Raw genomic sequence first — 12,670 nt, 5'->3', positions numbered from 1 at the left:
CAGAACTCCTAGAAGAAAACATAGGCAGAAACTCCCTGACATTCATTTTTGTGATGATTTTTTTTTCTGCCACCAAAAGCAAACATCAACAAGTGAGACTACATCAAACTAAAAAGCTTCTACACAACAAAGAAAACCATCAACAAAATATAAAAGGAAACTACTGAATGGGAGAGAATATCTGCAAGTTATATATTTGATAAGGGGTTAACACCCAAAATACATAAAGAACTCACATAAGTAAACAACAACAACAAAAACAATGAAAAGGGCAGAGGATCTGAATAGACATTTTTCCAGAGGAGATACAGATAGTCAACAGGTACATTTTGGAAAGGTGCTCAATTTGAGGGGAATGCATATCAAAACCACAATGAGATATCACTTCACACTTATTAGAATGGCTATAGTAAAAAGATAAGAAATAGCAAATGTTGGAAAGGATGTGGAGAAAAGAGAACACTTGTGCACTGCCAGCAGGCATATATTTTAGTATAGCCACTATAGAAAACAGTATGGAGATTGCTCAAAAAAATTAAAAATAGAACTACCATATTATCCAGCAATTCCACTTCTGGGTATTTATCTGAAGAAAACAAAAATACTAACTCAAAAAAAATATCCGTATCCCATGCTCACTGCATTATTTACAATAGCCAAGATAAAACAACCGAAGTGTCTACCAATGGAGGAATGGATAATGTGGTGTGTGCACACACACACAATGGAATATTATTCAGCCATAAAAATAAATAAAATCCTGCTGTTTGACAACATGAATGGACCCTAAGAGCACTCTGCTAAGTGAAATATGTTACAGAACAAGAACAATACTAGATGATCTCACTTGTATGTGGGATCTAAAAAAATAAAACCAAAAAACCCCCAAAAGTCCCTCAGCTCATGAATAGAGAATAGATTGGTGGTTGCTTGAGGCTGGGGGTCAGGGGTGAGCAAAATGGGTGGAAAGGGTCAAAATACAGAAATTTCCAGGTATGAAATGAGTAAGTCATGGGTAGGTAATGTATAACACAATGACTATAGTTAATAACACTGCACTGCACATTTGAAAGTAACCAAGAGAGTGACTCTTGAGAGTTCTCATCACAAAAAGAAAAACCGTATAACTGTATATGACGTGGGTATTACTTGGGTTGTGATCATTTGTAGTATATACAAATACTGACTCACTGCATTGTACACCTACAACTAATATAATGTTACGTACTTAACACCTCAATTAAGAAAGGGAAGCATGGAGTAGGTGACTGGTAGCCCATGTCCTGTTCTTCTAGAAATGATGCTGTCACCTAATAAAAGCCTCAAAATCCATCAAAAATCCTACAGATAACTCAGATCTTGAAATGTTCTGCTAATGGCTTTGATCAAACCAGGGCAGATATGACCTAACGGTCTCACGGACACACAGGGGGCAGCCACCATGCCCACTGGTGCTGACCCTGGGCTCACCTCTGCCTTCGTGCAGCATTTTGCTGAAAGGCTTCAGCTGTTTTTCATAGAGGATAGCGGTTTGGGTGTACTGGTGCCTCAGGGCAGTCCACGTTTTTTCTAACCTTGTGATCTGGAAGAAAGAAAGGTGTTATCATTTTTGAAAAAGCTCTTTTTAAAATCAAGTCAAAGCCTGTTGAAAGCAGTGTATAGAGAAAGGCTAATCCCCACCCCACCCTGTTCTGTATTGTTCTAACGGCCCATCCCGGAGACAGCTCCTCGTCAGTTTCTTGTATGTGTACATGTACCTGTGTATACACACATTTATATGACTTTTAAAATAAAAGGCATATCATACTTTACACATTTTTCAGTTTTTTTGCTTGGCAATCATTCAAGTATGTATAAAACAGCATAGGACAACCTTACTTTGGTTTTTTTTTTTTTTTCCAGCCTTATTTTGTTAAACTTCCGTACGATGTTCCACTTTATGAATAAAGTTTACCTTGTCTCCCACAGATAAGAATTTTACAAGTTTTCTTTTTTTTTTTTTTTTAAGTTTTCTTTTTCCATTATGAAATTACCTTGTGAAGATTTTACAAATGTGTGTATGTGTGAAAATATCTGGAGAATAAATTTCCAGAAGTGGAACTCTGGGTCAAAGAATACATATATTTTAAATTTTGATGGGAATTCCCAGCTGTCCACAGAGGTTATATTGATGAAAGCATGTAGGAATATAATGTCTAGCATTTTCATTTAGTCAATGTCTGAGACACACAGAAGATTGTCCAGACCATATGATGCCACTCTACTCATTCCTTTTCATTTTGTTTAGTCAATGCCAACATATGCCACTGACTCTGACTGCCCAAAGCAAACAGCTCCCCACCCGTACCATAAAAACAGCAAGGCTAAGTGTCTGAGGTTTTTGTTTGTTTGTTTTTTTTTTTTTCATGAAACAAAAAAGAGGAAGGGCACTAATATTTGGGGAATGAGTACCAACTCTGTCCCAGGTATTTGAAGAATTTAATTTAATCCTCCAATGCCCTATGAGGCAGTATTTTGGCCTCATTTTACAGATCAGAAATCAGAAGAGAATAGTTAACTCGCTCCAGATTTTATAGCTGGTAAGTGACAGAAAAAAGATTCATTCCCTTGTCCGCTACAAGCTGCATCTTCCCAGAGGAAGGTGAGAAGCAGTCAGCAGAGCTGTTGGACAGAGGACGTGACTTACCCTCCTCTGGCCACCCCTCCCGCCATGTGCTTCTCTCTTCTCACTGTCCCTTCTCTTTCCCTCCCTGAAGCACCTGCCTTTCTGAAAGCAGCTCTGGTATCTCGTGTGGGCCCATCTGCTGGATGCTTTTTCTTGATACTAGAAGCTGAGAAGAGGAGGCACGGGAGCCTGCAGTACAGGGTCAAGTTGGGATGATGACACACAAGAATGATGTGATTCTCCTCTCCGCCTTCCCTGGGTCTGCCACAGTCCTCCCGGAGCAGTGCCCTAACTCACTTCGGGGGCAGGGGGGTAGGAGTGGGGGCCTGGAATACCCTGGAGGACTGCATGCTGGGGTACTCCAGCAGGGAAGTCTGATACTGGTGGAGGCAAGGGAGCCACCTTGCACAAAGGCATATTATGGTGCTCTGGGAGAAGTCTCTAACCCTTGACCATGACGTCATGGACAGCACAAGCATTCTCTTTATTACACACGATCCCACAAACATCCCCTTTACTACTCTCAGAGGAAGCTCTGGGCTGGAGTGCTACATACAGCTTGGCATGTTGTCTCAGCCTTCCAAAATGATATGCAGTTTTGGATAAGAAGAAATAAATATGATGCAAATTAAAAACACTTGAATGAAAAATTATAACCCCTGTTATTATAGGAGTTAGTGTATCATGAAAATACAGCTGGATCGGCTTATTTCAAATATGGATCCTATGAAATTCCAGGGCATCTAAGAGTTTTTCAGATTCTTAGGATACTGTCATTGGAATTGATTCCCTCCAAAATTTCCTGATGAAGGCACTAAGTGCTTCAGCTTGTCTTTAAGGCGAGCTTGCTTTAATGCCAGGAAATGAGGTTCCTAACATGCTCTGACTTGCAGAACATGTGACTATGGCTATCTTCCCTAATGGCAGTGATGGATTTTCAGTGAGCACCCAGCAGGGCTTCAGAGACAATCTGTGGTTATGAGACAGTCAAGCTAAATAACGAGTAGTTTTGGTGTTACTGGTTGCAGTTGGGTTTGTGGGACTGGAGGACCCTCAGGGCGAGATTACCAAAGTCTATGGTTTATGGGGCAGAACAGAAATGAGAAAGCTGCCCCTTGCCCAGAGACAATGAAGATACAGAATGACTTTTCTCCGTAAGGTCTGTTTGATTTTAAATACAGGCTTTCAGGTTTGATACTCATCCTAAAAACAGCCCATCAAAGCAGATGAGTTCAAAGTGCCTGATTTCAGAAACTCTAATTGGGAGGTTGTATGACAAATGGGCTAGAAATCTGAATTTTTAAAAACAGAAGTCTGTTTTAGGTAACCTGAGGAACAGAACTTTGAGACAAACCACTATGGGCATTCCCAGATATAAGCTCCCCCAAATATCTGGTGATGCACATGATCAGTCTCTCTTTTATGACACACGTTAGCCAGCCAGATCATCCTAATTGGTTCTTTTTTAATTTTTATTTATTTATGATAGTAACAGAGAGAGAGAGAGAGAGAGAGAGAGAGAGGCAGAGACACAGGCAGAGGGAGAAGCAGGCTCCATGCACCGAGAGCCCGACATGGGACTCGATCCGGGGTCTCCAGGATCGCGCCCTGGGCCAAAGGCAGGCGCCAAACCGCGGCGCCACCCAGGGATCCCATCCTAATTGGTTCTTAAGGAATACCAATTGTTCCTGAGGATGGCTCTTCTTATTGAACACCAAAGATAAAGTGTGGGCTGTCAACAATTACCAACTGGTTTGAAAAACAGAGCCAAAACACTTAGGACACTGCTTCTGGTTGCCCTCTAATCAAAGCTGCTGTCACTAAGATTTAGTTTATCTTTCAAAGTTGACTAAAATCATGGGTGATTTGCTAAGCATGGGCTTGCAGACCACGTTCAGAACTCTAAATACACCCAGGCCTGCAGGGTGCACAAATCAAATGGAAATTTACCTGTGGCATTTCCAGGGCTTTCATGATGGCCGAGAAAGAATAGAGGTCCCCCATGGAGTCTTTCAGTTCCACTGCCACTTGGATGATCCTATTGAGGGTGGCGGCTCGGTCCTCCAAAGTGCTCGTGCAGCCCAGAATGTCCACTGCAATGCCGATGGCCATTGTGTTGTGTCTGGGAGGCAGAAGATCAGTGGTCAGACCCAGGGCCCACAGGACTAGGAGGAAAGGAATGCAGACCAGCCAGAAAAAAGGCTGGATGTACACGCTGTGCCGATTTCAACAGTGAGATCACCCCTGCAGGCTGATGGCAGCAGGGCCTGGGCTAGGCCTGAGGGTGCACTATTTAGAGTCAGAAAGGACAGATGCCCAGGATAGAGCCATGTTCAGCCCTGGATCTGGGGGAACAGAGAGGGCCCTCCTGGGTGAAGTTGCTCAGAAGTACAGGTGGCTTCTGGCACTTTCCACCATGAGAGGTCTGGGGAGACACCTGGTCCCTCAACACACTAGGGAATCCCATCCTCAGGAAGTCCCGGGCCATCTCCACTATGTGCCTAGGACTGGGGAAATGGAAGCAAAAAGAAACGAGAGAATATGCTTGACCCAAGAAGACAAACACAGGTCTTGAAACATAAGAAGGGATGAGGAAGGAAGAATGGAGAGTCTGTGGCTCTGGTCAAGGGGCCAGAAAGTGAATGGAGATGTGGACAATGACTGAATAGCTGACAGGAATTTCCCTATAAAGTCAGACCCTCATAAAATAGAAATCTTGCATCTGCCAACAATCCTCCCTTTTCTCATCCTGTACTACCCGGGTCAAGCTCACAGACCCAGAACAGGAAGCAGAGTGATCTTTTCTCCACATGACAATGAGACTTATTTGAATGGGGTCGCAGAGCAGTCTGTGCTGATGGCGGGTGGCAGAGACCAATCCCTTCCTTCTCTCCCTCAGTCAGGACCAGGGAGTTGACTGCATTGGGCCAGAATGGCCTCCATTAAATTTCTCCCGGGCTGTGGCACAAGTCCTGGAAGTGCAGCCCCTGTCCACAGCTACACGTACTAAACTATAACATGCCTTTGCCCTCTAGCTCTGGGGTCACCTTGAGGCCCACAGTGCCAGGCTCTCTCCCAATGCCTTGAGCCAAGGGTGGCATGATTCATCAAGTGGCTAGCCCTACCACTTTCTCTAGTGATTATGAAATCAGTGATGAGCTCTGCTGTCTCCAAGTGTGTCTGTGTGTTTGTCTTTGTCTTTGCATACCTGTCTGTGGTGCTTATTCACAGTGTGACCATAGGCTGTTCCCTAACTGCTCCACTCCTCAATTTCTTCAGTGTAAAAATGAGAGCTAAGGTCGTTGTGAGAAAGAGAGACAGTGCAGGGGTATAAGAATCACCAGAATGCCTATCGCTGATAGGCCCCTACCAGATGGTAACTGTGATCACAACGGTCTCTGTGTGCACATCTTTCTCTGTCAGCGTGTCTACCTTTTTTTTCTCTCCTCTTCCTGAGTTTTTTAAAATATTTATTCACAAGAGACACAGAGAGAGGCAAAGACATAGGCAGAGGGAGAAGCAGGCTCCCCATGGGGAGTGTGATGGGGGACTTGATCCCAGGACCTCGGGATCATGACCTGAACCAAAGGCAGATGTTCAACCACTGAGCCACCTATATGCCCCTCTTCCTGAGGTCTTAATTAATAGATGCTAACATAAAGTATATATTTTTTATTACTTACTGAATTTATTGACATTAAGGTTGAGCTGAGCATTTTCAGATGTTTCTTTTAACTAACAGCTTCCCATATTGCCTTCGATTGATTCTTCTGTTCACTGTTTTTTCCTGTGTTTTAAATGACCCTTAATAAAAGATACGTTCTTGGGCAGCCGGAGTGGCTCAGTGGTTTAGCGCTGCCTTCAGCCCAGGGTGTGATCCTGGAGACCCAGGATCGGGTCCCACGTCACACTCCCTGCATGGAGCCTGCTTCTCCCTCTGCCTGTCTCTGACTCTCTCTCTGTGCGTGTCTCTCACGAATAAATAAATAAAATCTTAAAAAAAAAGATAGGTTCTATGCTTCTTTAAGACCTGGCATCATATCAATGGTTAATGGAGTAATCTGTCCATTCATTCAAGCAACGTGGGCCTAAAGCCTCCTGTATACACTACTATAGGAAAAACAACTGAGCATGGCAGGTCTGAGGCGGAAGCTCCAGTGCTGGCAACAAGAGGCACTGACTGTTATACAAAGGACATCTCCCCTCAGCAGGCCTGGAATGGGTGAGGTGGTAAATTAAAAATAAAGGGTGGTTTGTATTTGATTCTCAAACACGGGAAGATGATGTCATCTGACCCTTCAAAATGGCTATAACCTTGGCCTTTATTTAGCAACCGCACTGTAATGAAGAAACCGGCTCCCCAGACTCTAGCAGGCCGATCCCCCAGGGTCAGCCTTGGACAGGAAGCTAACCAAGGAGAGGGGCCCCAGGGAAGTGGCGATCAGGACAAAGAGGAAACAGATGCCGACAGGCGTGGAAATCAGAAAACAGCCCCAGAGGAGCCCCCAGCCTGCCCCCCGCCCCCGACCTCAGCCGGGGGCCCAGGGCGCATGTCCAACATTCCTAACAGCACAGGTAAAGTAAGGCCTGGAACCTGGGGGATCTTCCGCTGAGCTGCATCGCATGAGGAACGGGGACAGGCTGTGGCTCAGCTCACCTCTGTTGAAATGGTGACCACTGGCCCAACAACAACAGAGTTGCCCCCCTGCTGCGCCCCCTAGCTGCCCCCGGGGCTCCGGGCAGGAAGGCGATGCCTGCAGACAGAGGCTAGAATCTAGGAAAGCCTGTAGGAAAAGGAGGAACATTCACAATTCGCCAAAGGCATTAAACAACAAGGAGGCTTGTACAAAGCCAGGAACCGGTCCCTAACCTCCTGCCTCCCAGAAGCATTCAGCACTGCAGGGTTTTGGGGCTATGCAGGCCGCAGCCACAGCGGCCTGGGGCCCGTTTCCTGTGCTCTCTAGCCAGGTAACCTTGAAAGCAGCTGCACCGATTCCTCAGGCTCCCTGAAATGTCCGGTTTACTTTTTAGGGGCTGGCATCCTAGACTGCGTCCACCAGCCACATACATTCACGCTTGAACCGTAAACAGTAAAAGAAACAGTTTGTCTCCCAGTTGCCACATTTCAGGTTCTCAATAGCCCCACGTGGCTGTGGCTACGGTCATGGGATAAAAACACTTCAGCCACCACAGAAATGGACTAGACAGCACGAGGACCAGGGCAGGTCGTGGAAGGCCAGGAATCCGGGTGCCCATTAGAACCCACGTTTGTGTCGTGACAATAAGGAACTTGGCTGGAAAAAAACAGGATACTTAAGGTAACCAGACAGCCTTGCCCAAATCAATGGTCTCTTCTCGTGCGTCAACAAGTCCAATGTCTGTGGTGATCTGGTATCTAGTCTAGCACTTTCCTTAAAAATATACCTCACTATTTCTGTCTTTTTCATTCCTAAACCTCCAACGCTCCAGCCTGTGGGTTTTGGCGGGCGCCGGGCCCGGGCTCCCCGGGAGGCTGAGGAGGCTGAGGAGGCTCCCCCGGAGGCTGTGAGGAGCGGGAGCGCCGCCCCGCCCACCTCTCCATGTTGGGACTCGGTTCTTCCCGGGCTTCCCCACAAACTGCCACTTATTCCTAAGGTGCCCCTGAACTCCCAGGCGGTGAGGTGGGGCGCAGGTGGCGAGGCGCCCCGCCGCCAGGCCGCAGCAGGAACGTGCTGTGAGCTCCCGCACTTCCTCCGCGCAGCTCCAGGAATCCTGCGGCCAAGGCTTCCGGGACCCGGGACACGGGACCCGGGACACCGGACGGGCTCGGGGCGGGCGGCTGCGTGCCCGTCCGCTCCGGGAACCTGCTGCGCTGGCGGGGCCGGAAGCGCAGGGGGCAGCGCTGCTCACCGTTCGATGATGTCCAGGCGCAGCTGGTGGCCGTAGGGCAAGGTGAGGAGCTCCAGCCCCGAGCTCACGCCCATGTTCCTCCTCGTCTCCTCGGACACTGCGAGTATCCTAGCGACCTGTCAAGGACACGAGTGAAACAGACTGGATCAGGGAGCGGGCTTGCCACCAACACGACCAAGAAAGGCGGCGAACTGGGACGGTGCGGAGGCATCAGCATCCCCAAGTACAGTGTTTAGGGAAGGACTCGAAGACGTCACGGGAACTGAAAACCTGAGGGGAAAGCAGCTGGAGTGCTGTGCACACCTGCAGGTGGTCCGCCCCCCGCCGCGGCCCCGCCCCCGCCCCCGCCCCCGCCGGCAGCAGGGCCGCAGGTGCACTGAGCCTCTGGGCGGCGCAGCCCTGGCGCACCAGCCCCCTCGCCCCCCCAGCGACTGCCGCCGGGGCTCCGCCGCTCGGTTCTCGCTCAACGGCAGGACTGGCTGCTATTACCCTTAATTACGCCTCCCCTGGGCTCCGTCACTGCACCACACGTCTGGAAACTATTAGACACACGTCCAGCGATTTGAAACCCGAGGTCTCCAGCACACCCCCTTCTCCCCCGGGAGGCCTTCCTTCAAAAAATGTTTGGCCCCGCCGGCTCCCCGACCTCGGTTCTGGCGTGTCATCACCAGGTATCAGTCGACCGCTGCCTCGAAAGGTTACGGCCCAGTCGCTGCGTCGGGAACACCAGGCTAACGAGGCCTCGCAGGGCGCTGACGTCCAGCAGAGCCACTAGCGGATACGGTGGGTCTAAGCGACTCTGGACACGTGGCAGGCACACACGGACTCCCCTCCTCCAGCTGCTCGACTTGTCCTAGACTGTGAGGAGGCCAGGCATCTCAACAGTCCGGAGGCCTTCATAATAGGCCACAGAAAACATCTCACGTTTGGCTGATATTCTTAACCCTGACCATTAACTTCTGTGGTTCAACAAAGGAGCCAGGGTCAGCCCAGAGGAAATGAACCTGTGGGAATTAGCTGCACAGTGGCAGACTGGGCAACAGGATGCAGGATTCCTACAATGCTCTCTGGGCCTCAGTTTCCCCTTCTCTACCACAGCTGCTAAGTTCGCCTTTCTCAAGGTCTTTGCAAAGGATCAAATGACTTTAAAGCTATTTGAAAATACAAGTTGTGAGTCACTGGCATGTAGAAGAGGGAAGAATTTTGGCCAGATCTCCGGAAAGGGATTTACACCTTGACCATGGTAAATGGTAAGGCAACCCAGATGTATACCCCAGCCACCCGTGGCCACATACACTCTGCTTGCTTGTTTAGACAGCTGCCCCCGCAGAGGCTCCAAACCCAAAGCCTCTGGGTGGTGGGCATCCCCCAATTCACACACAGTCTGTATAATGAGATTCAAAGTCTTATCACTGATTCGGTTTTGTGCTGGAAGCTCTAGTAACCAGAGTGATCCCTGCTCTGAGAGAGAAGCCCCCAAGTCGGTTTTCCTTCAGTGCAAACATGCAATCGCCCGGCCACTTTCCTGGGTGTTTGCCAGGATATACTGACACCTGCTTGCCCCAAGGCTGAGCTAGGACAAAGGGGTCCTGAGCTCACACTGCAGAGCCTGCATTAGGTCCTCTGGCAAAATGCCCAGAGCTGTGCCGCTCATAGATACAGAGGAGGAATGGACACTTCTAGAGCATTTACCATGAGACAGGCCTGGGCATGTAACATGGACGATCCCTGATGAGGCATTCCAGCCTCCTCCTGCTCTTCTGATGGTACTTATCCTAGTTCTGCAGGATCTCCAAACTCTGCTGAGGGAGCTGCTGCAGTGACCCAGGGGAGTGTTGGCGGGGGCCTGACCCTCCTCCCAGCTGCCAGGGGATCTTCTAAACTGCAATGAGATTGCTTGGCTCTGCCCACCCTTTCTGCTGCCCTCAGCAGAGGACTCTGATCTGCACTATGCACTTAAGGGCCTGTCCCTGAACTGCAAAGTGCTTCTCCGCAATAGCCTGGCACGAGTCCAGAAGTAGAGACTTAACATTCAAGGAAAGACCCGCTACTCCCTCCCCTCCCCACCCGTCTCCACCTTTGCTGCCCACACGGTGAGTCCAAACCCCTGACTCCTGAATCTCTGCACATGTACGTTGTCTGCCACCTGGAAGATGCTCTTCTTATTCTTCATCTGGCCAATTCCTACTCAGCCTTTAAAACTCATCTCAGGGCAGCCTGGGTGGCTCAGCAGTTTAGCGCCACCTTCAGCCCAGGGTGTGGAACCTGTCCCACGTCAGGCTCCCTGCATGGAGCCTGCTTCTCCCTCTGCCTGTGTCTCTGCCTCTCTGTGTCTCTCATGAATAAATAAATAAAATCTTTAAAAAAATAACAATAATAATAATAAAACTCATCTCAAACTTCCCCTCCCTCCCCCACATTCAAGACCCTGCCTCAGAGGCCCCACAGCTCCTGTGCCTTCCCCACCTGGGTTGTAGTCTGAATTCCTGTATCACTGTTCGTCGTCGTCCCCCCCCCACCCCCCCGGGCACAACCCCTCCTGGCCCATAGCAGGTGCTCAAGCAAGGCTGAATACCCAACACTAACAAACACCCAGCCTCATTCTGGGCCAGGCATGGAGTGTGGAGAGCTCTATATACATTATTTCATCCAGTCCTCACAGCCACCTGGATAGCTGGGGACAGAAAGAACCGGAAAGTTCAGAGCCTGAATTAGATCCATGCAATTCATCCCCAGAGACTAACTCTTACCTACCAGGCCCTACTTCTAGATATTGCAACAAGTGGGTGGGACACAGGCAGCACTCTGGGTGAGGCCAGGGTGGTGCCCATTTGCAGGTGGGGAGATGAGCAGAGTCAGTGGGTTTCTGCTCCAGGTCGCTGTCTCACTGGCAAGGAAGCTCTATCCAGCCCTTCTCAAGGGGTGCCTATAAAGGCAAACAGAGGAGAGGTGCCCAACCAGGATGACAAATTGCGAAGAAAGAAACCAAACAAGAAGAAGGGCAGGCTTCATGTTCCTTCAGTTGAGAACTAACTTGAGCTCTAGATTCATGGCTGCCAAGGTGGTGGGAACATTCCAGACCCTCCTGCCAAAGCGGGGTCAGGCATCTCACCTCCTCCTAGACCCTCCTAGATCTCCAAGCAGTCTGAGGTCACAGGGAAGAAGGATTCATTTACTCCTGGGAATTAGGCTGCTCTGTAAACCCAGATCCACATTTCTATAGGAGCTTCCTCTGGAGAGAACTCAGACAGGTTCACACCAGACTCCTGGCCTGTTGGCGTACCAGCGCCCAGTGGAGAAACTAGAACAGGAATCTTAAATCCTCTTACTGCCCAAACAGGTTTAGCTCTCTTTAAAGGGAGGTAAGGATTTATTATGATCTGTGAGCACTGCCCAAGGACACCCAGACAACCACAGAAACAAACCTGTGGTCTTCAGCACTGACACGCATGCACGCACACAGACACACACACCACCACCACCACCACCACCACCCCCCCACCCCACCTCCCAGGCCTGGCAACCAGGTACTGAGTGACCTCTCAGACCTGCTTCTGGGTCCTGGGCTGGCTGAACTCAGAACGTGCTAGCACCTGCTCTACTTTCCTCACGGCTATTGGGGGAGGCCCTCTGTTCCCCTGATGGAGCTCCCTCGATCCACTGGGGACTCGCTAGGGGAGTTCTCAGAGGGTGCATTTCCTGCGGTGATTCACGACCCTGGAAATTTCCTTAAGAAACTCAGTTCTTGAACTGAGTTTGAACTGAGGCCCTGAACTTTGAAGGTAAATGACTTTACTAAGCTACATATGAATAAATCTCACTAAGGCCTTCACTGACGCTCCAAGGCATGGCTGTCTCTATAACTGAGGGGGAGGTTGAGCCCCTCCCAGCCTGAGACACCTGCTTTCTAGAAAGCTCTCTCTGATGGATATCTTTGCCATGAAGTCACTTATGAACAAAAGCTGCCCATATCCAAAAGAAATGCTTCCTATCCAAAGTGATGATGATGTAAACATATATATTTATTTAGTCACATGAAAGGATAGTCATGATGTGTTGCTCGATCAAAGACTTGGGGTTTAAAATAGTATGCTTAGTAAAAAATACAATAAAATA

At 48.8% G+C, this 12,670-nt stretch overlaps 1 protein-coding gene across 6 annotated transcripts in view; it reads right to left on the bottom strand.

Annotated features, from left to right (window-relative positions):
* The window catches only part of BCAR3 (BCAR3 adaptor protein, NSP family member), a 156,222-nt gene that overhangs the window by 9,162 nt on the left and 134,390 nt on the right, over positions 1 to 12,670 (bottom strand). For all 6 annotated transcript variants that reach the window (XM_038541304.1, XM_038541306.1, XM_038541305.1 and 3 more), the window contains 3 exons: positions 8,555 to 8,670; positions 4,616 to 4,787; positions 1,471 to 1,582 (listed from right to left, as the gene is read on the bottom strand). In XM_038541304.1, coding sequence (XP_038397232.1) covers positions 1,471 to 1,582; positions 4,616 to 4,787; positions 8,555 to 8,670 — 400 coding nt within the window. The remainder of the gene's footprint in view (positions 1 to 1,470; positions 1,583 to 4,615; positions 4,788 to 8,554; positions 8,671 to 12,670) is intronic.

Source organism: Canis lupus, chromosome 6, assembly GCF_011100685.1.
Source record: "Canis lupus familiaris isolate Mischka breed German Shepherd chromosome 6, alternate assembly UU_Cfam_GSD_1.0, whole genome shotgun sequence".
Lineage (NCBI taxonomy): Eukaryota > Metazoa > Chordata > Mammalia > Carnivora > Canidae > Canis > Canis lupus.
Note: the sequence above shows the minus strand (reverse complement) of the source record. Positions and strands in the feature narration are given on the sequence as shown.